At 37.3% G+C, this 26,193-nt stretch overlaps 1 protein-coding gene across 2 annotated transcripts; it reads right to left on the bottom strand.

The window, feature by feature from the left end:
* Window positions 1–4,663: 4,663 nt before the first annotated feature.
* LOC112520797 (lysine-specific demethylase JMJ25-like) lies at window positions 4,664–24,876 on the bottom strand. 2 transcript variants are annotated; one of them, XM_025129372.1, is made up of 14 exons: window positions 24,520–24,876; window positions 23,681–24,285; window positions 23,452–23,573; window positions 22,722–22,818; window positions 22,488–22,629; window positions 21,833–21,896; window positions 21,016–21,745; window positions 19,841–20,170; window positions 18,295–19,008; window positions 16,901–16,973; window positions 16,734–16,819; window positions 8,100–8,219; window positions 7,472–7,536; window positions 4,664–4,867 (listed from the first exon to the last, which is right to left on the bottom strand). In XM_025129372.1, exons 1-14 carry the CDS (start codon window positions 24,572–24,574, stop codon window positions 4,843–4,845), a joined length of 3,228 nt encoding a protein of 1,075 aa, XP_024985140.1. In that variant the 5' UTR covers window positions 24,575–24,876; the 3' UTR covers window positions 4,664–4,842. The 2 variants fall into 2 exon arrangements, with proteins under 2 accessions (XP_024985140.1, XP_024985139.1); XM_025129371.1 differs by having other exon boundaries at window positions 23,681–24,876.
* Window positions 24,877–26,193: the final 1,317 nt, after the last annotated feature.

The raw sequence follows: 26,193 nt of genomic DNA, 5'->3' as shown, positions 1-26,193 counted from the left end.
AAGCCAAAACCGACAAAACTACCATATCGAGATAGGATAAACCTATCTGATTCAAACACTTGTTTAAAACTTAAACAATTTAGAAGACCTCCACTAACAAGAGTTTTCCTAATTCTTGGAACAAAAAGAACATCAGACAACCTAACATGATTTCCAAAAGTAAACTATAAACTAACTACTCCAATCCCATAAATCGGTGCAGTCGACTCGTTCCCCATGTTTAGCACAGATCCATCTTTGACCGGTGTTAATTTCTCGAACTAGTGTCGATGTTTGCAAACATGGCATGTCACCCCCGAGTCCACCCACCATACGCAATCATCATCTTGTACATAGAAAGACTCGGAAATTAGTGAGACATAGTAAACGTGGACGTATCTATCAAAATCAAAGTTAGTTAAAGCCTGACCTCCTTTCACTTGAGTTTGGTCCTTAGACCCGGCTCTACATCCTCCACTTGTACCAGCACCGTTAAGATTAACCTGGCAATCATGTTTGCAATGGTCCAATTTGTTGCATCTCCAATACAACAAACCTTCTTCTTTTTAAAGGATTTATTGGGTCCATCAAACTTTCGCTTCTTGCCTTTATCGTTATCATTATTGGAGTGTGTTTTCTTCTCCTCGATCATGTTAACCGAGGTCTATCCCGATTCAACTTTCTTCTCCTTACCATTTTCTTGCACCTGAAGAGATTCTTCGATGCGCAAGTGCTACCAAGTTGAACCAGCGACAGTTCCTCATTTTGATGTTTCAAGTTGTGCTTGAAATCTTTCCAAGATGGTGAAAGCTTGTCAATCACACTCGACACAACAATGGATTCTTCCATATTCATTTTGTACAGTGTGAATTGACCAAAAATGCGAAGGATTTCATTATATTGTTCCATCACCGGCCTTGAGTCAACCATTTTATAATTATTAAAATTGCTCACCAAGAACTTCTTACTAGAAGCATCTTCAGTGATATATTTTGACTCAAGGGAATTCCATAATTCCTTCGCTCTTTCCGTATTTTGGTAGATGTCAAAGAGAGAATCAGTCATACTGTTTAAAATGTGGCATCTGCATATGTAATATCCATTCTCCCACTTATTCCTCCTGTGGATCTGTTCCAGCGTCTCGTCCTCCACTATTGCAGGCATGGGGTACTCAGCACATACACCACCTTCAAGGTCGTTAGCAGAAAATGCATCTTTTCTGCCAACGCCTAAAATCGACTCCTTCAAACTTCTCCAGCTTTCCAAACTTCGAGGTCATTTCTTTCATATAATTGGCCATGACCGACTTCATCGGGATATCAATTCGATTGTTATCGAAAATAATAAAATAGGGTAATAGATCAAGAACCGGTTACTTGAGAATCGTGTAAGAGATTACTTTTCAAATTGATATTTCAACCCTATCCCGGGTTACACGAAATACAATATGGGATAAGACTCAAGAGAGCACTTTCGTTTTTAGGCACAAAAACGAGAGCAAACTTGCTGTAGAATATGTAAGGATTGTCCAAAAATGTGAGTCCAAAAACATGAGTATAAAAGGTATTTATGCTCGTAAAAAATAACCGAAACGACAATTATGGCTCATTATTAGGAGTAGTGGACAGTCATAGAAACTGCACATTAATTGAACATTAACTGCTCAATAACTGTTCAAGACACAAGACCAAAAGCAAGACCAACTAAAGCCTCTTTGGTCCTTGATCAACCAGAACGAACTCCTGGTCTTACCAACCAGAGTTTCTGGTTCTTCTGATTAAGTTTTCCACTAAATTCTAAGTCCAAAATTCCGATTTGGACCCCGTAAGGGGAGCTGCCCCTTGACCCCCACTATTTCGTCGTGTCTGGGGTCATACTCGTCTTATAACAAGTGTGCACCCCGCACCTCCTGACTTGTATTAGAACACAGTATAAAACCCTATTAGAACTCGTTGTTACTTTCAATTACACTTAAATGGCCAAGTGACACTAAAATCACCAACAGTACCACTATATGATTTAACAAGATCTTATACAATCAACATGAATGAGTGGCTTCATAATCGATTTACCCACCAAAAACCTTGTCGCCATTGAGGGGAAAAAGTATCCATGCCTTCATGCATTTCTAGAGCCCTCATTTATTGTTAACTTGTAGAAGATGTAGGAAATTTTGAACACATTTTTATGCATAAAAAATAAACAAACGGCCTTGTAGAAACCCATGAGAACATGTATACATTGTTAACATACCTAATGTACAACAACTTGACATCAATCGAGTAAGAAGGTATCCATATGTTTTATAGCCTTCATTCATAGATGGCTGGATTTTATGCTTTCACTATAGTGTTTGGGCTGCCTTTTTATAATAAGAATGAAATGAGGATGATTAGTGAAGTAGTTATATTATTATATTCGGTAAGCGCTTATCGGTAAAATTCAACACTATTGGAGTATTAAAACAACTAATCAACTCCCTCCATATACATATACATGCAACTATCTTCATTTTTATTCAATAACTTAAGTTGTTGCTACATTCATCAACTATTGATGAAACCTTCAACTCACTTCATTGACCTTCTATCAGATAAAATCTGAAGAAAGTACCCAGTTTTCTAATAATGAAACCTTTCGATTATCTTCATATTCATGCATTTACCTGGGCAAGGAGACATTCATGCCTTCAAGCATTCGGACAACCAGATGAGAAATTGTGTTGTATTCAAACAACTACCATCAATAGATTTTCCAACTAATCTTTCTAAGGAAAATATTCAGTTATTCTCACTGACATATATTTTAAAAGACACAAGTTTTAAAAACTTGCACTTTATCGTACTTAAACGGCAATCAATAATTATTGAAAGATTAAAACTGTCAAATGAATAAACTCTTTAGGAATTAATTTAGTAAATTAAATATCAAAACTTTAGTTTAATTTAGAGTAAACTACATTCATCGTTTGAAGAACCACTTTTCTCTCTCTCTCTCTCTCTCTCTCTAAATTTTGCTCTCAAATTATTGATGGAACTAAAGAAGCAACATCAAATTCGAAATGTAATCTCAAAATTCTTTTTAAAAGTATATATTTTTTTTATTTGTACAAAGATTTTTAGGTTAGAAATATTGAGATTTATTTCTATTCGGGTTTATTTTTAGGCTATGAATTGATGTTGCAAGTTTGTGCTAACATACATGATTAGAACACTTAAGGGCCGTTTACCCAATTACTTACCCGGTAAGCACTTACCGATAGGAGTCACCACTATGATTTATTTTGATTCGCATGATTTTAGTACATCAAAACATATTGAACGCAACAATTTACTGGGAAGCGCTTACCTGGGTAAGAGTCGTCATCCTCACTTACCGGGTAAGACTCTCCATCATTCTCATCGCTCTAACCCGGTAAGATTCTTGGCCCTTTTCTCATGTTCATCCGATAAGGAAATTTATCCGGTAAGTACTTACCAAGTAATTGTTTAGTAAACGGCCCCTTAGATTAGCCAAAACTGAAATTAGGAATTGAAATGGTAAAACATGGAATCAATATGGTCAATTTGTGACTTGATATCAAATCGCACAAGAAGTGCTTGATTAAATACCTAAGAGAGTAAAAATTACATGATTAAGATTAGAATAATGACTATTGAACTTCATTAATAATCAATAAAAATATTCCCTAGTGAAACATAACACGAGGTGTGAGATTCATATATAGATTCATTGGGGGGTAATGTGTCTTAACTATCAAATAAAATCATTGAAAATAATCGGATTAATTAATTGACAAAATACCTCCTCCTTGTTCTATCTTTGATTATGAGATAAAAAAGAAAAATCTCTCATTATTATTAATAAATGTAATAATTATATTTTTATAAAACTAGAAAAATATTTGCACAATGTAGCAAGATACATTTTGATTTTTGTATTTTATTTTTTTTATTTCAGTCGATGTTATAATACTGTTTTATATGATTTTTAGAAAATGGTAATGATTTTATTTTTGAATAATATATGAATATGAAAACATCATAAGAAATTGAAAAAAAAATATTGATTTCATATCAAACTAATTATTTAAAATTTCTCATTTTTTATATATTTTTTTAATTCATTTTTTTCCTTTTTGGTTTAATAATATAATTTTCTATAAAGATAATAATTAAGTATTTTGTTAGAACTTAATACTTATCTTAATTATATTTTAGATTTTTTATATTTAAAATGAGATATTTATCCTCTATTTGATTATGTTTATATACGGCTAATTACACAAATTCAAACATGAAACTTTAATAAATTGTACTTACGCACAATTTACTTTTGTAGATCCTATTTCCATTAAAATATTCCTTTTACTTTTTTATTTAATTGTTTTCATACATTTTGTAAGGAAGAATCTAATACAAGGAAAATGTTCCATACAAATTGATTTAATTTTATCTTATTTTGTATTTCCAAATATACAAATATTTTACTTATTAATACATTGTAATAGGACGTTAGGTTTTTTATCATTTCCCCTGCACATGTTCAAATGCTAAATACCCACCAATACCATCACCTTTTTTTAGTAAATACAGTAATATGCATATACACAAATGAACTCGGAGGCAGAAAGCCCTGATATCATTAGGCCGCATCATCAAACCAGTTGCCAAAACACAAGATCTGACTCCACAAAACTTGCATTTCCCATATCTCATGCTCAAAAAAACAAAACTGTTACATGATCGATCAATAAACAAATGTTACAGTTTGAACGAGTTTTGTGGAAACTCACTGGGTTTACAACAAAATCTGATCATATCATAACTATGACACAGCCACTCCCTTGTGAGTTGCAGACTCCTATTGCTTAGATTTGGTTTTCTTCCTGAAATGGCAAAACCAACTGTTAGTCGAACCCATCCACACGAAACATATGTAACGTTTGTTTTGGGTATTACCGCATTCTCATTATAACAGAACCGTTTTACAAGTGGGCAACACAATAGATCATGATAAACATAGCCAAAAATAATGCAGTTTCAGTTTTCTTGTAAATGAGCAGATAAAAGAACATACAAACATCAGTTCGTCTTATGGCACAACTCGATTCATCATTTCTTCAAGTATATTCAACCACTCAAGATTTTTAAGGTAATAAAGTAGAAGTGCAGCTTGCATATGAGGAACATGTGGATTACTCATGAATTGGCTCGTCAATATTTGTACAGGAAAAGCAATGTCAGGATGAGTGATGGTGAGTCGAGAAGTCGAATACCCAGCATATGATATTGTGAAGGAAAGGACCATCGATAACATCTCCCTTAGGATTAGACAAGGTTCTAAAAAGCAGAATCGGGACTCGAGGCGTTTTCCTTCCACGCCCTGAGGTGTAAGCCTCAAGGCATAAAACAAATTATATTCATATATTAATAGTAAGCAAAACATAATTCCATACCAAACTTTAAACGTCATAGATTCATAAAATACTAGTTATACGTCTAAAAACATATCAATCTACAACTTATAGTTCCCCATAGCATGATCAAGTTGTATAGCTCCACAATCGTATCCATAATCACTATCACTCTCATCTTCCACATCCACAGAAAACAGAAAAATAATACAGAAAACTGAAAATAATATAGAAAACAAAAAATAAAGATAATACAAAAAAACACACATATAGAAAATACATTATACATGATATGGAACATATATACTTGACTGAAAAAATGCAATATAATATAATACATTATACATAAACTAAAAATATGGACACAAACTAAAAAGAACTTGCTTTTTGGGTTAGCCTTTTAGAAGAAAATCTTCTTGAGAGAAGAAAAAGTAAGAAATGAAGAAGAAAAAAAATGTTGTTTGGAGAGCGTGAGCCTCTGAAACGCCTGATGCCTCAAAGCCTCAAGGCACCGGCTTACCATTTGAGGCTTAAGCCTCGTCCAGGGACCATGAGGTGCCGCCTCAAGAGCGGTTTTGGGCCGCCTCGCCTCGAGGCGTACGCCTCAAACGATTTTGAAAACCATGGAATTAGATAAACAAACTTTACGATCCTTGATTAGGGATCGTATTACATCCCTGTACGGCTGTACCTTAAACAAAAAGCTTCGAAGTTATGTACCGACAAGCTATATGTGATAATTGTTGGTTTGGTTATGCATAGTATTCTATGTTGCATCAAATGTATTACATCCCTGTACATTAAACGAAAAGCTTCTTTGCATTTTCTTCTTCTAGTTCTCCCAAGCCCTACTTGCTACACTTCTTTTATATTTGATCTCTAAAGGTCCCTTCAAATCTTTCGTATGTCAATGTCACAATCCCACTCCCACTTGGCTATGAGCATATTAATACATACATACACACACACATATATATACACACATTATTAATAGACCAATATCTTTTTCTTTGTTATATATATATATTTCATGATTGAAACGTGTATGTAGATTATTTTAGTAATCTAGTATGATATATATTTCATATAAATGTATATTATATTTGTGTAATATATATTTTTGCATCATTTGGTGTATATATTTTTGCATCGGGGCTTACGCCTCGAACTGTCTCGAGCCTAACGCCTCGCCTCGTCAAGGGAAAACGCCTCAAGGCCCGATTTCGCCTTTTAAAACCTAGACTCCACCAAACTCACACTTATCGCATGGTCCGGCAATGTGCTACAATTGAATAAATCTTCACAAAGTGATCTCGGCTTACTGAAATACACACTAATCGTGTCTTCATCTTGTGAAAGAATTATCAAATCACGCCTTACCTAAAAAATCCTTGGACCATTGATCTATTAAAATTTGTCCCTAAGATCAGCCCAAATATCAAGAGCAGTATCAACAAAAATAATACTTGCTCATGCATCCTCTCAAACCAAATTAAGTATCCAAGATATCATGATATTATCGTTCGGAGCCATGAATTCAGTCTAATCATGTCACACATGTCTGATTTCATGATCGATCCATAAACAAAGCCTAATTTGTTTTTACCAACGCAATCATCATGGTCCTACTTGAGACACTAGAATGAGCAACAGACTATCTTTCATGAAGGAAGAACGGATTATTAATCGAATTTGACAAATCCAAGCTTGCGTCTCATAAATATTCTGACCACAAACAAAAATGAAATGAAAACAAATGAAGAAATAGCAAATGAAACAGCAATTTAATTGCAGATCATTTTGAGATGAACAAAAGCAGAACCATCAATCAGCTCTAATACTATATTACAAGTCATAAGATGAATTGAGAAAATAGAGATTTATAGAGAGTATATTGGAGGAGAAAAATCTGTGTATTAAAAATGAAGGAGCAGAATGCTAACCGCCTATTACAGTTATACTTGATCAAAAGGAATCTGCCACCAACTAAATGACATGTAACTAACTAAATTTAGTAAATACAAGTCTAAAATGGTATAAACAAAGCAAGATGCATATGAAAGGCTTTTCACTTACTTGAGAGTCAAATGTTTCAAGTCCTCAATAGCTGCCTCCACTGCATAAAGTGCCATTTTCTTCACCTGTCAATTAGCAGCATAAAGCAATTGCACCATTATAATGTACAGCAAATCAATCAAGATCTTTAGACCAAATGATGTCATGCATACAATGAAGTCACAAACGCATTTTTTTTACAAGAAAAGGATGCAAAACAAGATGATATTATCAGATTTCCCCAACAAAGGTATGGAGGCATAGAAGCAAAAAAATTACTTGATTCCAACATTAGAATTATTGAGCCTTAAAAATAAATGTCGGGTGGGACCCTTGATGGTAGTTTGGGAACCTTATTTAGTTTCAGTTTTATTTGGAAGCTTCATAAAATTCTTTTCTAAAACAATGGGGATATTTTGACTCTTACTTTGAAGAAGGGAAGAAACAAGTAACAATAATTGCAGAGACTATGACAACAGCGTATTCAGGTCTTATTCATAGAACAATTATCAGATTGAAGGCGATATCCTCATTCCTCAGCTGGATCAAAATAGACTACATAGAGCATGAACTAGAAAAAACTGGAATTTTAGAACTGGTGCTTGATGAAAAATCTAATATCACAAGATATACAAAACAGATTGTTTACCTCCAACTTATCTTCCTTTGCCCTATGACTTTGGGGAAGAACACGGAAATCTTCTGTCAACCGGATGCATTCACCAACATTTTCAGGAGAAACAAAGTCCAATGCGACTTTAATACATGACTGCAGTAACACATTCAACAGAACTTATTTATGCTCTTAATAGAACAGGGAACACAAAAGATTCAGAGATGAGTTCAATAAGATGATAGCACTCTAGAGAAAACAGTTTTCAGTATATATCAGGTTCCCTACTATAAAGTCAACTTACTATACGCCCACACATAACCTCTCCAAATCTCTCTGTCCCTTTCTGCATTTCCCCTCATATCCATACTTGGGCATACACGATTCCTACAATAAAAGGGCCTAAAGAAGAAACACAATTAGATCTGTGGGGTTGGGATTTATTCTAGGGTTTGCGTTGGTTTTCATTCCTTTTGGCGGTTGTTGTGTTCAAGTTCAGATCTGTTGATGCGATTTCTGGGCTGTTTGTACTCAGATCTGGTCATAGGAATTCGTTTTAGGGTTCCTTGATCATCAAGTTTTGGTTTTTTCACGGTTGTGGTTGAATCAGATCTGGTTGCGAGTTCCAGAACTGGTCGACGGCATCTACGGTTGGGGTGTTGTGTTGGCTGTTTGGCATCGGTATTGCTCCACCATTGTTGCTGTTTGGGTTCCGCAACCTAGCTGCTGCATGGAAGGGAGCTTGGGTTCGGCAGTAGGTGATGGGGGCGCCGGTGTGGATAAGTCTAAAAAGGATGGTGCTCCGAATGATACGGCTAGGGTTGGAGAGCTGGGTGTACTCAGGTGTCAGTTTTTGAAAGATTAACGACCAACAGCAATATTGCAGCTTCTAATGGCCCTCAAAATGGGACTGTGCAGATTCTGAATCGTGATTAGAACTTCGCATCAGTTGTTGGCGGTTTGAAAGTGAATGATTTGCAATTCTCCCCTCTTGTTGATAAAATCCAAACGTGCGTGCCAATTCCAATTGAATTAGCTAAAGAGGTAAGCAAATCTTACCACACGACTCTTTTTGGATATTTTTTGGGAGCCCGTATCCCCTTCCCGGTGGTTCAAAGAATTGTTAAATTGGCTTGGAGTAAATACGGGTACCATGATGCTATGATGAATGCGAATGGAATCTTCTTTTTTCGTTTTAATGATGAAGGTGGGTGTACTCAGGTGATAGAACAAGAGCCTATAATGATTCGGGGTGTCCCTTTGTTTGCCTTTCCTTGGGATCCAACCAAGGGATTACATAAACCGGAACATAAGTCTTGCCCCTTGTGGGTAAAGCTTCACAACATTCCTCTTGTTGCTTTCAACCGGGAAGGAGTTAGTCGAATCTCAAGTGCATTAGGTGTACCCAAACAAAAGGATACTTGCACGGCTGAGATGTGTGAAAAGTTGTGGGGTAGACCGGGGTTTGCTAAAGTGTTAGTTGAGGTCTGGGCAGTTGGTGCTCTAAAAAAGGAGTTGGAAGTTATTGTTCCAAACTTAAAGGGAGGTAAGAATGAGATAGTTAACATTCGGGTGGAGTACTTATGGGAGTCGTCCCAATGCACCTATTGCTGCGTTTTTGGACACAAGACCTTAAAGCGAAAATGGCAAGTACGGCCATGCAAAAGGAAAAGGACAAGATGACCCACATAATGGTGAGGGCTTTATTCAGGTTGGAAAACGCCAATGGAAGCCGAAAGTTGGCTCACAAGAAGAAGTTCATAACAAGGTGGTCACTAAGCCAATTATGGTGGAAAGGGAAGGTACTCAAAAGGGTAATGAGACTGTGTCCCAAGCAGGACCAAATGATTCCAACATTGGAAAACCGAACAGTTTTAATCCAAGACATGTGAATCCCAAAGTTGACGGGGTTTGGGGGACAACAGTGGGGAATCTTGGACAATGGGCGAAAGCCCGGAAGTTTCTAATTCTACTGAAGAAAGTCATTCTATGCCTAAGGACGACGCTTCTTCCGCAACAACACTTGCTCTAGAATTTATGGCCTCGGTTGTTCGCTCGTTCCATACCTACGATAAATCGAGGAAGCCTCGGTTCTTGGAAACCGGTTTGCACCTTTAGTGGGCGGTGAGACTAGTGTTGATGTGAAAAAGGAGAATCAATCGGGAATGGAAGAATCTTGTTGTAAAGATTTTATTGTTGGGAGAAGTTTGGACCAATCGGGCTCGCCTCTAAGTGAATCATGTTAAAACTAGCTTCATGGAATATTCGAGGTTTGAACTCCCCGATAAAGCAGCGTGAGGTAAAACAATTGATTCATGTTCATGGTCTCTCTCTTATTTTGTTAATTGAAACGCATGTGCATATCTATGTTTCGAGCACTACGTGTCAAAAGGTGGTTGGTAGGTGGGAATGGGCTTCTAATAGCAGATTCTCCCCTCATGGAACTCGTCTTATTTGTGGTTGGGATACTCGATGTTTAGATATGCTGGTGATAGAGGCTCATAATCAATTCATGCAATATGAAGCTCGTATTAGAGGGGAAGTTGATCCTATCTTCATCTCGTTGGTTTATGGTGCAAATAATGATATGTCGTAGAGACCTATGGTCGGGCTTTCGAAAGGTTAAAGTCCTTTTGAGGGATAAACCGTGGGTTATTATGGGGGATTTCAATGCCAGGCTTTTTCCACATGATGGTTTTGGGGGTTCCTCCCGAAGGAATAAGAACATGGCGGATTTCATGTGTGTGGAAGATGTGGAAGTTTTTGATATATGCTATTCGGGATTGCAATTTACAGGGTGTCAAAAGCGGAGTGGGGATGGCGGAATTATGAGGAAATTGGACCGATTGCTTGCTAACTCGGATTTCACCCATCTTTTTCAAGATGCAGCGGTGGTGCAAGAAGGTTGGATGAAACCTGTGCATGGTTCGTTTACGTATAAAGTATTGAGTCGGTTAAAGGGGCTGAAATCTCCGTTAAGGAAGCTACGAGTCTCGATGGGAAATATTGAAAAGAGAGTTGCTCCAAAGATTGAATTGGATGTGATTCAATGTGCATGTGATTTAGATCCTTCTAGTATCCTTCTGGCATATCAGCGATCTCGTTTGGAGGAGATGATTCTTAGACAAAGAGCGAAGGTAAATTGGTTAAATGAAGGGGGTGGAAATACAAAAAATTTCCATCATTTTGTTCAGGAAAGATGGAACACTAATCAAATACATGTAGTTTGTGATATTCAAGGTAACTTTGCTTATGATGATGATGTTGCCAAAGTTCTTATCGACTATTTTCAATCCATCCTTGGTGTGAGTGACGTGATGGTGGATCTAGTGATGCCTGCGGAGATGTTTGTGAAAAAACTCTCTTTCAAAGACTCTCCATATGATTCGGCCCATTACTAACGTGGATATTCGGAAGGCCTTGTTCCAAATAGGTAATGATAAGTCCCCGGGTTCGGATGGTTTTTCGACTAAATTTTATTAGGCAACTTGGAGCATTATCGGGAAGGATGTGGTGATGGTCATTCACAATTTTTTCTATAATGGCCATCTTGAAAAGGAGTTGAACCACACAATGGTGTGCCTTATTCCAAAGAACCCCATGCTTCTAATTGTTACCAATTTCAGACCTATCGCATGTTGTTCAGTCTTGTATAAATGTATTAGTAAGATCATTTGCGATCGAATGAAAGGTTCTTTGGACCCTTTGATTAGCTCATCTCAATCGGCTTTTATTCCGGGAAGATGTACCTCGGATAACATCCTGATGGCCCATGAGTTGGTTGCGGGGTACCAAAGAGAGGTGAGACCACCAAGATGTGCTTTTAAAATAGATAATCGAAAAGTGTATGATATGGTGAATTGGCAATATTTATTGAATATGTTGTAAGGGTTTGGTTTTCACCCTATTATGCTTAATTGGATTCATAAGATGCTTACTATCCCTCTTTTTCTTTCGCAATTAATGGTGACTCAGAGTTTTTTAAAGGAAAAAGGGGCATTCGTTAGGGTGAACCTATTTCACCCTACTTGTTTATGATTGTTATGGAAGGCTTCTCCATGATATTTCGATTGTGTATTATGGAGGCTCATTCGTTTGGTTATCATAATGGGTGTGGGGATCTTCAAATCACTCATCTTTGTTTTGCTGATGACCTCTTTGTTTTCACAAGAGGTGATGTCTATTCGGTAGAGGTGTTAAAGAAAGCTCTTCAAATCTTTAAACCAGATCTAGTCTCTCTCCTAGCCTTGAGAAGAGTGAGGTTTTCTTTGGTAATGTATCTCATGATAAGAAGCAAGCTATCTTGAACTGCCTTCCATTCCGTGCCGGTGTGTTCCCAATCAAAAATTTGGGTGTTCCTCTTTCTCAAGTTAGACTTAAAGTTGTGGATTTTTAGTGGCTTGTTGAGAAGGTAAAAGAAAGAATTCATAATTGGAAATCCAAGTTCCTCTCGTATGGCGGTATGAGACAACTTGTTAATTCAGTTTTGCAGGCTTTACAATTATATTGGATGGCGGTCTTCATTATCTCGTGGGGAGTTATTCATGAACTTGAAAGACTTTTTCATGATTTCTTATGGTCTAAAGGTGAAAGCTCAAGAGGCAAATATCGTATAGCATGGGAGGATGTTTGCAAACCTCTGATATGTGGAGGTCTTGGTGTTCGCAGACTAGCTTTGTGGAACCGATGTTTGATGGCTAAGCACGTTTGGGAGTTACTACGTAGGAGGCAATCTTTATGGTTTCAATGGATCCATCTCCATTATATACAAAATGATAACTTCTGGACAATTCGGAAGAAAGAATGTTGGTCGTGGATCTTTCGTAAGTTATTGGACATGAGAGATCAGGTTAGACCTTACTTCTTAGTTCAAATTGGTAATGGTCTATCTACTCATGCTTGGGAGGACAAATGGTTATCTATTGGCCATTTATCGGTTCTCCTTTCTTATCGTCTTATTCATACTGATGGGTTCAATGTGAACTCCATGGTTAGAGATGTGGTGGATGCAATTGGAGGCTTTTGGCCGAATGCTTGGATCCAAAAGATTCCTCTATTAGCGAATTGCTCAATCCCAGCCATGTAGAAGGAGGTTTCGGATCGGGTCTACTGGTTGCAAAACCATAGTGAGCCTATTGAGTTTAATAGTTCGTCAAGCTTGGAGATCTACGGAGAATTCGTATCAAAGAGTTTTATGGCACAAAATTGTTTGGAACAAAGCGTATATTCCAAAACATGCTTTTTTTGTGTTTGGCTTGCATTTTATTGTCGGCTACCCACCCAAGATCGTATCCTTAATTGGAAACACGATCCTCCAGATATGAAATGCTTGTTTTGGCAAGGCTGCATTGATTCTCATCATCACCTATTTTTTCAATGCTCGTATACTAAGGCAGTTTGGCGGATGGTTTAAAAGGGAAGTGGGCTTGTCTGATTTCTCGAAGGTTCGGGATGATATCCTTAATCGATGTTTGGCTGGTAGATGCTCGGCTTGGACTCTTTGTCAAAAGCTGTCCTTTTCGGCTTCTATTTACTATATATGGCAGGAGAGGAATAAGAGATTATTTGATAACCGTCATCGCTCGATTAGAGAGTTGTTCAAGGATATTAAAAATGTTGTGCTTCTCATATTGGCTTGGAGACATAGAAGGTGTAAGGCTTCCTTCCTCAATGTTGGGGTGTGATTGGTTTATGGTCTTGGTTGGTGTGCTCAGGTTCTGGTGCTTTTTCCTGTGTTGATTCGTTTGGTTTTTGTTCTATAGTTTGTTTTGTTCTGTTTCCTTGAGCCTGTTTTGGATCCTTATGGCTTGGTTTGTTGTTTCCCTGTATTTCTTTTTCTTTAGTTAGGCTTTCGCCTGGATCTCTGTTTTGTTGTTTTTCTTTAATATATTGCTTGGATTTTTCCTCTCAAAAAAAAGGAAGAAACACAGTTCTACTAACACCACCACAAGTAGATTTGCATGACGACATAAGGTTAATTTATTTTATAACCTTCATAAAAGAATTATAATAATGCTCCCTTATAAATGTACTTGTGGCTTTATTTAAGACCATCAAGATTCCCCAGAATCTTCTCCATCTAATTTTGTGAAGGTACCTGCATGGTTGGTACGTCAGAAGTTGTGCGATGTGGTTTTGCAACTCTTACATGACAACCATCTCATGGTTTCTATTATTGGAAGTCGAAACCGATCCTAATATTCTTGTTGATTTCTAACTATTTCTCTTGCTATTCCAGATAGCTTTCCATACTTACATAACATAAAGCTTTGTTGGCAGTTATAGTCTTGTTTGGCCATAAACTTTCATTGAGTAACAAAGTAATAGACAAACTCGCTTAAGGGGTCATATTAATTAGGTACGAGGATTATGAAGTGATAAAATCTTATGTCACCTGCCTCGCTCGTTTTTCGACCTGATAAATCTTTTGTTCACCTGCTTGAATGAATGTTTGTATCTTACATTCTTACCACGCTTTTTAATCTACCGCAAGCAAGCTTTGGAGTTGGTAAGATTACTCCTTTGCGACCAGTGTCCTAAAAAACGCTACGCAGAGATGGGTGAATGCCTAACAATAAATTGATTTAAGTGGGAATTAAGGTGATTTTTAAGTGAACACATTAAGTAGTTCAGTTTTAATGTATAGAATATAGTTTGTAAGCAATTTGTCTATTGTCAATCTTTAAAATGTGGTAAGCAAACCTGAGTGGTCGAGTGACCTTTCAGTGCTTAATTGCTTAAGGGGGGTTAAGCAGACAGTTGAACAAAAGTAGATGTTTAAATAAAGGGCAAATTGCATGAAAAAGTAACGTACTTTAACTTGATTCCTATTTTGGGTAACGTACTTTCAAAACTTTCATTTTGGTACCTATTGATAGAGCAAATTGCATGAAAAAGTAACGTACTTTAACTTGATTCCTATTTTGGGTAACGTACTTTCAAAACTTTCATTTTGGTACCTAAGATGTAAAGTTTTAAACATTTAAGTACCCGGGTAACTGGTTGAAGTATTAACCGATTATCATGTTAATGTGGCGAGTGATGTGGTATCCAACTCGGTATTATTTGCTGACGTGGTCAGTGACGTGGATTTTTTAAAATCTAAAATTAGTCTTTTTTTTTTAGTCTAAAATTAGTCTTTCCGGGTTACCCAGGTACTTAAATGTTTAAAACTTTACATTTAGGTACCAAAATGAAAGTTTTGAAAGTACGTTACCCAAAATAGGAATCAAGTTAAAGTACGTTACTTTTTCATGTAATTTGCTCTATCAATAGGTACCAAAATGAAAGTTTTGAAAGTACGTTACCCAAAATAGGAATCAAGTTAAAGTACGTTACTTTTTCATGCAATTTACCCTTAAATAAATACATAAAATAAAAATATTTTCCGGATTATGTAGACATAATCGAAAAAATGTTATTTTGATATACTTATCTGAATTACTAGTTTCATGTTCTATTGATACAGTAGAAAAATATTAAAAAGAATCCTTCCAAGTTGGGGAAAAAATGATTGAAGAACCCAATATGAGAAAAGTCAATTTACCCCCCCTTTAGGCAACTAGAATGAATCATCAATAGCTAATGAATCGATGCCAGAAACTACTCCTAGGCTGCCAATGAAGTTGTAACAAATGAAAGCAATAGGCATTACCATTATATTTATTGGTTAGCATGTAAACCTGATAAAACCCTAACTAAATACCATTTCTATCTCCTATGCATGCAAACATGCCATCAAGTCTAACATTTTATGGAAAAGTACACTTCATCATCTTGCAACATAAATACATCCTGAAATTGCATATAGAAGTCCAATCTACCCATATTTTAAATGACACTAGAAAGCCTTGAAGTGAAGTCAAAGACAAAAAAAACATGTAATTTCATAGACCAAGGGAGGTGACAACTTTTGCCATGATAATAGGTCTCAAAATAGTTTGCAAGTATACAAGGGGAAATGTATCTCACAAAAATAACGTTTGTATGCTACCGATGATGGCACCAATGAGGAGGGTAGAAAAAGTGACAGTCAAGGGATGAGGAGGAAGAGAAAGATGTGGAATGAGCAACTGAGGATGGGCAGGGTAGCTCTTAGGCATTTCCAGGGACATGACCTCTAATAAGAGTACTTGGAGGTGGAGGATTAGGTGGCACACTAGAGGTGAGGACTTGTAGTTTGCATGATTGGACAGTAGGGAGTAGGAGAGGTTGGGGTAGAATACTGGCAATTTATGCTAGTGGCGTTTTTGCCTTGTTTTGCGTGTGCTCTTAATGTGTTATTGATTACTTTACTTTTTGTATGTTTTCAATGTACCTACTCGTAACTTTTTCTTACTTATTTTTCTCATCCTACGTTCGCCATGTGCTAGTCCTTGTCCCTTCTTCATGTTTGCTCACACTTTAGCACAAGTTGGAGGTCTTCACAGATTCAACCATTCTACTCCTTGAGGTAGAGGTCAGGTCTGCATACATCTCGCCCTCCCCTCAGGACCCTACTTCCTATTGGAATATATTGTTTCAGTTTGGTTAGATTTAGAAGGTTGCAAGTATACAGCTTAGCACGTTTGCAAGTAATCTCCATGACACCAAATCTTGACCCCAATTGATCTCAAATTAAGCAACCTCATAGAGTGAATAAAATCTGAAAACCAGTAGTAAGTTATTAACCTTCAAATTTCTAACTTGATGGGCACAACCGGCAGGTATAAAGACAGCATCTCCAAGCTTTTGGACAAAAGTCCATGGTTCAATCCCTGATGACAACCAAAAGAATGAGCACATTCACAAATATATCACTAGAAGTTCATAACCACATTGCATAAATGTATACTAACCAAACTCTTCTTTGAGCTTCCTTTTATGCTCCATAGTTAAGTAAAATGTTTGGTCATGGATTGGGTGGATAACCTGGAGCAAGAAAATACAATGGAACAATTTTAAGAAACTACTATTTCTAACATATAAGAATCTCTATTAAAGAACTATGATTTCACCTCCAAAAGTAACTTGATTAATGGCTTTATTCTTCTATTAACCAACATATGATTTTCAAATTTTGTGATTGCCATGTCATAAAAGAACAAATGGCCAAGGTCGATGCACCTACACTGACCTTTGCAAAAGTTTGGGAAGAGAAGTCTTTATAAGCACAACCTTCATTTCCATTTTGCAAAAATTTATATGATTCAAACCAGCAACTCCTCACGGATTATCCTTATTGGTAGCATAAGAACTATCATTGTGTACGATATTGAGAGAAAATGATTACAAAGTGGCTACGAGAAACCCAATTTAAAAATTGTGAAATATTGATTGGAAGTTGAAACTTAGTTATTAGTTATCACATAACTGATATCACTTCAGAGAAACAAACTAATGCACATTTGTTATAGCATTTGATAGCAATTTAAAAGAACATGGAACTCATGAGTATTTTTAGTTCATAACTAAGATTTAAAGCTAGTTGTATAACTGCTTAGATCTAGTGCATTCATTATCGAATGTATGCCATCCTTTTCTAATCTCCAAGTCAAGGACATGCATCATAGTTCATACAACTAAAAAATAAGAAAGGATTTCTTTTGGTGTAATATATAGATGCAAAACAAAGGAGTGAGTGAGAGGAGACACTTCAAAAACAAGAAAGGGTTTCTTCTTGACGTCCACAAATTAGATCACTTTCAATTACAATATATTGACTTCAAGTATGAAACATGAGAGGATTCACCATATATGAATTGTAATGAACAACAAACGAGGATTGTAATTAATAATTATTTTCTATCCTGAATAGATATGATGGTTTTGCAATTTGAGACAAGTCCAAGCTAGGTTCGCTGAAGTTGGCATAATGAAACCCTCGAAAAAAGTGTACTACTACTAACTTTAACTTGAGCATTAACAGACAACCCAAAGCATTGAACATTCTTTCTCCTCCAGCATCCACCTCATGTTTACCTTCTAAACCTCAGAATACAATATCATAGCCTTCTTTACTGACAGCACTTGTTATGTGAGAAGACTGAAAGACAAACCACATATGAAAGAGTATTTAACTTCACAAACAAACCGACAATGAAAGCTTGAAACTCTCCCAATTTGGAGAAATGAAACATCCATGGTAAGGACTAAGGAGGTCCACGAGATTAGGTCGAATAATGCATATGCTCCTCGTTTCACATAGCCAAGCAAACAGTTCTAACAGAAAAATTAACCCGAGTGTTAATACCTGCTGCAGTGGACAACAGAAGATATGTCTGAACTCTCTGAAGTGTTTTTTAAGATATTCCTCCAATCTAGGAGTGTCTTCCCTTCGAAAGATGTCCCACAGAGCACCTCCCTCTTGCAGATCAGAGTCGACACAAATACCTGAATCATCCTGATTATCAACTTCTTCGATAGCTTCTGTTTGCTCATCATTGGTAACTTCTTCGATATGTGGGCAATCATCTTTTTCAGTGCATATAGTAACAGTGTTATCTGGTTCCATGCACCTCGCTTTCTTTCCTGCATTCACGTTTTGTTTCTTAACTCTTCTCAGAGAACCCTTTTTATTCCCATTGTTCTCTTGATCCTCGTAAGTTTTATGCTCAGCTCCTTCACATCTTTCCGCCTTCAACTCATGCTCATCTGATTGATTACTTCCGGTGTTAGAACAACAAACAGCTGAAGAGTCGCTTGTTTCTTTGACATCGAAATCTCTGGAGTTACTTCCACTATTAGACCCAACACCATTGTTACACAGTGCCGCCTTTTTTTTCTTCAAGCCAACAACTTGCTTGCCAGTAGCACATTTCATGCTATCAGCATTAAATTTTGCCTCCTTTACCAGTCCAAAAAGTTCCCTCTGATCCTGGGCCTCATGATCCTGTTTCAGTTCATCTATCTCTTTCTGGTTTTTCAACTTTGGGGTCACGGTTGCAGTATGAGTCAGCACATTCACCTTCAAATCACCAAAAATATATTAATAAATGAAAATACATAAAAACCAAAACACACTGGATGTGAAAAATATCTTCACAAGAAAATCTGTGACAATGCAAGCTAAATTTTCAGAAGGTAATTTTATTTCAACATGCCAGAATGTTAGAGATCAGGGTTCTATACTTCGTTAAATAACGCTACACACTTTATATTGTAAAATAATATAAAAACAAGCACCACAAATAGATGTTCAAACTAGAATAGTAAACATACTACTAATTAATTTAGTCCATTTCATTTTACTTTTCCAAGTTGTGTTCATATTTCCATGGTGGGTCCAGGCAGCACTGCAATTCCTGCCTTGGACACTTTTAGTAACATATGAAAGATGGTGAAACCAGACTGATTATACCATAGGGACCAAGGGCAACTTTAGGTAAGGCATAATTTGGTTTTTTCGCTGTTGGCTTTTGTTGACAGATCGAGAGAGGTTTAAAGAAACTAAGAGTAGATTGTACCAATGCCAGTTCGGCACGTCTATGATCCTCAAGTAACAGGGATGGGACTCGCAAAATACATATGCGAAATAAGCAACTTCAATTCAATTGACTAAAAATGCAATATCAGTTTCTGTTAGCTTTCTTGTTTTATACATATGGTGAAGCCATGAGCAAAACAATTTCTCCAAAAAAAGCTGTAAGTGGCAACCTCCGTGGGCAGAAGAAAAAAGAAAACAAATTATACAACTCTAATGGTAGCAGATGAAATCCAACAACGATGATCTTGTTTCTGCCTAAATCAGAACATAAGATTTCAAGCAATAAGAATCTGGCATCACAAGAGAAGCATACCGCATCAGACATGTCACAATGAAGTTTAGTTACAGAGTCTCCACGTCCCAATTCTTGAGCAACTCCATAAGCTATATATGTTTTAGGACCCATGTCAGGCTTCAAAGAGTCTTTAGGAAACTTCACAGCAAGATTAAGGTAGCCATCACGCGGATGTGTGTATTCTTTAAAGGGTAAGGAAGTGATAAATTCAACACCATGACGTGGTAAGCGTTCTTCAAATAAACTCGATGGAGGCCAGTCTTTCAACTTAAGGATCCGAGGCCACCCTTCAGAGTCATATTGACCGTCCGTATACCACTTAAAAAATTGGTGAACATTAATATCAACCTGCATGCCAGGAGAAAGTCAATTAGAAGTGTAATATACCCCAAAACGGTATTAACTTTAAGGCAAAAAAATCTAATAAAAACACATGACAAGATTGGACAAGCTTCTAAAAAAATGTTAGATAAGTTTGATAAAAAGAAAAAGATGAAAAAAAGGTTCTATATTGAGAGAAGTAAAAGAATTTGCCCAAGCTTGTATAATCTCTAGATATCCCAAAATTACCATAGCACATAAGTAATATAAAATTCAATAAAAATTAGAAAATAAGGTAGTGTATGATAGACAGACATAACAAAGCTGGGGAAGAGAACGTGGAGATGGTCGACAATGGTGGCAACCAACAATGGTAGATATGGAGGTGATGGTAGTGGTAGCCCATGGTGGTGGAGGTGGTGATTACGAAGGTGGTCGTGGTGGCGATGGTTGGTGGTCGTGGTGGTGATGGGTGATGGTGAACATTTAACCAAATACAATATTACGGTTATATCAAATGAGAATAGATTGATAATTTTTCGGTTCTATCCCATTCTTGGCCCATCTTGTTCCGCCTAATTTGGTGGAACACAAAAAGCCTTTTTTGTCCCATGAGACGGTGAGTTTTTGTCCCGTGCCATGTCGCGCAAAACATGGCACAGTGATTTTTATTCTCCGAAGGGATTATTGGTACAGCAAAATTCTCCTACACCCGATGAGAAAGAGAAGTTGTGGGAGTCAACTAGAACTGTTTAAAAATACATGTAAGAACTGAAACAGTTGAAAACTGGTAGTCTTTTAACCATGAGCTAGAAGGCAGACTGAGCTAACTTAAAAACAGAAAAAAAGAGTGAAAGGCATGCTTAACCAACCTCACACCAATCTAAACAATTAAGTGCAGCCACATCCAGGAGCTGGTCATGCTTGGTATTTGAAATCTGGCGAAAAGCCCGCCACATAACCATGGGCTCCCAGCTCAACCCAAGAGTAGTTTCAAGAACATTACTGACTATGACAGGCTCGCCTTTCGACCAATGCCACTGGAAATGCTTTAAATCTCCAGGTTGAATGTCTATAGCACGTGGACAGTACAAGTAATTGTCATTGGAACTTTCACGAGAAGCAGCTTTGCGTAACTGCTTATCACCATCGCTTTCCCTGACAAAATCTGAACAAGTGCACCACTTCTCAGGCATCTCTCGCATGTCCTCCTCCATTTTGTGCACTTCTAAGAGCTCTTGTGCGTCCTTCAACAATGCTGAAACCTTGTCAAATGGCCTTATACGCATCAACTCTAAAATTCCAAGACCACAACCACCCATACTTTGTGGAGGACAAGGAATTCTACCATCATCCAAACACTTCCAGTCATGTGTTATCTTTTTGCATGGTGCAGGATCTGCAGCACGCTTTACAACATAACGGCCCTTCTCATGCCCATGCAAGTAATCAGAACCTCGATCTATAAATTCAGTGATAACTTCTTCCTTGTTTCCCTGAGGGTTGCCATCACGCAATTCCCAGCAACATTGAAGGCAAAGGTCATAATGACAATGAGGACAGCTTCTATGCAAGTCAAAAATTGACGTTTTACAGCAGTCACTGCATGCATCAGGTGACAAAATCAAGAAAAGATCTCACTACAAAACAAAATCTTCAAAGACTTTTACAATCATTGGAATGACATACCAGTACATGCGCTCATCCAGTTTGCACTGTGCCTTCTTCAAATGTACCTCCGATAAAGTTAATCCTGCCCAAGAAGATAAATTTAAGGAAACCTAGATAACTATGACTGATTGATACCTATATGGTCAACTCATCCTTTTCATGAACAAACTTGCACTATCATTCCAACTCACCATCAAGCCAAGAGAAAATAATTGAGCTACAGAAACTAACAAGTAGAATTTATCACAGTATATTGCTCAATTTTGTTAGGATTGCAATAACTACCCCATACAGATACATAATCCTTCTAAAGAAGGTCTATGCACCTAAGCCACCCAAAAAACAATTAAAAGACAGTTTTAACAACAAGACACCAACTCCTCAGAACTGAGTGCAAGGTCACAGATTTAAGTCCATTTCATCCATTTACAAGATCACAAAAAGAAACTAAGTTAGAATGAAGAGCACTGAGAGTTCAGGTTAAGAAATTAAGCAGATGAAACAATTTTCATTGGAGGTTCCTAGAGTCTCAATGATGGACTTATTGAATTCAAGCCCTTTTATCATCAGAAAGAATCAAATATATGGCAGTATTGATTTAGATTAGCTACAACGTGGACTTGGAGTTGTACTCTGTAGATACAAGACTCCTAAGATGAACAACCGAAAATACCTTGAATTTTAGCCTCTACCTCTTTCTCCTTTATGTGTTCCTCTTTGAGCCGCTTCAAGAATGGAAGAAGAACATGTAGGATATAAATAGAATATCGAACTTTCTGATCGTCATCAGGTCGGAAATCAATCATCCCCTTCACCTAAAAACACCAACAGATTCAGTATTGCAATTCATATATAGGTAAGAGTAAGAGGAGCAACAAATTCCATAACAAAAGCTTCAGGAACCAACTTTAGGCCGCACATCACGCAAACAAGATTTACAGTTGCAATTGTCACAGCAAACAGGGCAACGCTCAGCAAACATCTCCTCTGTCATGTTAGGGTACCTACAGAACAGTGTAAACAAAGAGAATATGATGAAAAGGCTGTAAAAGAAGACCGGGTTCCAAAAAATCATTATTAACGTAGCAGGCAGAGGGTAATACAGTTTTAAGACTATATAGAGGGTTGCAAGCACATATGCACCAATGAGAAGATGACAGGGTATCCTAATACATAACCAATATGGATGGGTGACTGAGTATGGAAGACCAGAACTAGTCCACATTATGTGCAAATTGCCTCCTCCACTTGAAGGGATCAATTTTAAGCCTTCTAGCCTATTGGCATAACAGCTCCTAGCAGGAATCAAATCTAGGACCTCATAAAACATTGGAAAAAAGGGATTAACCGGTAGGTCAGCCCTTGGGGGAGACTATTCTTCTACCTGATCAGCTTAAGAGAATATTCAACAATCAAGCATCAAGTTAGGAGGTTATGAAAGCTTGCAACAAATCCAACCAACTCGCCCACAATGGTCAACAATTGCACCAACAAAAATTTAGCAATTTTGAAGTTAAAAGGGACATTTGAAATGCTAAAAAAGATGTTACAAGGCCATCAGACTGAAGCTGCAAAACAGGCATTTAACGGAATTTCTTCGCTAAAAAGAAAGAAAAAGTTTTGATGGAAACCCATACCATGTTGTCATGCAAGGAACACAGTAACGCTTTGTAGTGCATTTCTGGCACCGAATAACTCGTCCCTTATCATTCCTTTGACACTGATGGCACATGTTCGACTCAACCTGGACTTCATTTCCCTGCCAGTAGATGAAGAATAAAGAGATCAAATATATATGCACTCTTTATCGGTTGACGCCATCAAACATACTTTTTAAAGAAGGGAGTCAGAGAGAGGATACGTTACATTTTCATCCAGAACCGAGTGCCTAGCATAATACTTAAACTTTCTGCCTGAGTTGGACCCTTCCCGACATCTCTTTGTTGAAGAAGTTTCGTGTTCCTCTTCACCAGTCTTCTTTGTTTTCTTCGTAACTCTCTTTGTTGAAGGATTTTTTTGTTCCTCTTCATCAGTCTTTGTTCTCTTCCGCATACGTTTCTTCTTCCGTTCATCATCCTCATAATCTTCTAAGAATTTGTAAATATCGACGTAACTAACATTACTCCTATTTCTTCTTGTAGACCTCTCATTCTCCTTGTCTTTTTCGACCTCGACGTCAAGTCCATTTCCGCCATCAACCATAACAACTTCTGTTTCTTCCGCGCACTTGGTATCATCATCAGTAGACTTCACAACACCCATCATCAGCGTCTTCTCTTCTTCTGTTGAAAGGTCCTGCTTTGGATGACCACGTGGTTTATTTTTCTTGTAATGGCCTGGTTTCGAGCCTTTCTTCTTGGGAACACCCACCTTCACCTCTACGTTGGATTCAGAAACGCAATCTTGTTGTTGTCCACCATTAAAACCAGATTGTTCCTCTTTTGTCAAAACAGCCTCCTGATGTTCTTTCTCTTCAACCAACAGTTCATCCGCGTTATGGGTAACAGAAGAAATATTATTACTTCGTTCTAATTTTTGGGTTTCGGAGGTCGAGGGTGGAGATTGATGATGAAGAGGAAGAGGAAGAGTAGAAGGAGAAGGCGCAACAACACCCACGCCTTGTTCCGTTTCCGTATGGGTAACACGACATCGTTCCGCATCATCAGTAGCAACCTCAGCATCCATCACCCTGTCAACGTCCTTACCTTCTTCTTCTTTGGATTCAACAAGACTCCCGTTGATCGCCATAGTTGTCGCCATCAATATACAAAATATTTCTTGAGAAAGAAAGAAGGAATTTATACAGGAAGAAAGAGAAAACAGTGGGTGGGGTGGGATTAGGGTTTAAAAAACAGTGGATTTTTGGGATTCAAAAAGGGGATTCCCGCCTGTTGAAGTCACTTCGCGGGGTTTCACAGACAGACCGACACAAGTGCTCACCAGAATCGAGAGAAATAAGGACGAGGAAGGAGAATTGGAACCCTAACTTCATCATGTCACGAATTGATACCATGTTTAGTTAATTAATGAACAACAAGAAGTTTTGAGAGGAGATGTTTTGTATTTACCGAGTCATGACTTCAGTCGATTCTTATCGATGAACCAATAGGTACGTATAGATGTCTTTCGTTCTCGAGCTTTTCATTTTCTTCCTTATTGTCGATATCGTCACATAAATTGATTTGATTGTGTTTTTAATCGTGACCATTGTTGTAGCTCTATTTGATCTGATTTGATCCCTTGAAGACTTTCTATACATGGAACCAATGCATGTATGTGGTGATACGTCAACAAGTTCATCAAACACAGTATTGTTGTCGCTTTACTTTGTGAATCTGATGATGACCACCAACTCTTTGATGACGTCTGCGAGTGAAAAACAACGAAGTTTTGCTAATACCTCGACTCCTAAACATTTCAACATGTGAATTTTGAAACAGCGATATAGAAAACAATCCATATATAGGATTTTACAAAATGTGTATCATAGTAGCATCTAGTACAATGGTTATATATGAAGACCCCCCCCCCCCACCCCCCCTGCACGTGGCATCAAGAAAGGATAAGGAGCGGCCAAATCCACTTTGAAGAAGATAAGCTTCTTGTTTCGACATGGTTGAATAACATTTTAGATGCAGTAACGGGAAATGAACAAAAGACATGCCAATTTTGGAAAGTAATGGTCAAGTACATATTTGGGACGAACATTGGAGTTAGAAATCATTACAAAGCCATTGGGTGAAAATCAGTGCAATTGTAAGTAGGTTTTGCGGAATCCACTCTCACATTGAACATTTAAGGAAAGTGGTTACACAGAGCAAAGTAAGGTAAACTATCACCTTGATATAGTTAAACTAAATGAGACTATTTTTATTTTGTATTATGATATGATAGGTAGTGGAGGCAAACGAGGTTTTCAAGAAAGAGGAAGGTCGTTCATTTCAACTAGGTCATTGTTGAATATACTGAGGTTTCAACATAAATGGATGAATGGATATAAGAGGATTGAAGATAAGAGAAACTAGAAAAGTCGATAGTTTATTCTGGTAAAGCTTCAAAGTCGATAAGTTTCGATGATGACAACATAGAAGCCTACAAACTCGAGTACGCCAATTGGAAGAAAGGTTGAATAGGAAGCGATCAAGAAAGCTAAAGTCATAAATCAATATAAATTATGGTTATGGATGCTAGTGGCATGGCTTCGATTCAAGTTGAATACTTTGAGAGGTGTCGAAAGGAAATCTCACAAAGCAAGCTAGGAGAACTGAAAACATCTGATCATGGACGGGTTTGATGGACTGATAATTTTTTTACCAAGTCTAAGGTGTGTTTTGCTTGTCACTTTCACCTGTCTTTGTACTTTATGCTCATCATATGGA

Source organism: Cynara cardunculus (genome assembly GCF_001531365.2).
Source record: "Cynara cardunculus var. scolymus isolate 2C chromosome LG 11, CcrdV1, whole genome shotgun sequence".
Taxonomy (NCBI): Eukaryota; Viridiplantae; Streptophyta; class Magnoliopsida; order Asterales; family Asteraceae; genus Cynara; species Cynara cardunculus.
Note: the sequence above shows the minus strand (reverse complement) of the source record. Positions and strands in the feature narration are given on the sequence as shown.

Coding starts and splice junctions, on each gene's coding strand:
- LOC112520797 (XM_025129371.1), bottom strand. CDS start 24,574: ATGGCGACAACTATGGCGATCAACGGGAGTCTTGTTGAATCCAAAGAA. Junction 21,897..22,487: donor GGTAGAGGCTAAAATTCAAG/GTATTTTCGGTT, acceptor CTTCTTGGGCAG/GATTAACTTTATCGGAGGTA. Junction 7,537..8,099: donor CAAAGGAAGATAAGTTGGAG/GTAAACAATCTG, acceptor GCTAATTGACAG/GTGAAGAAAATGGCACTTTA.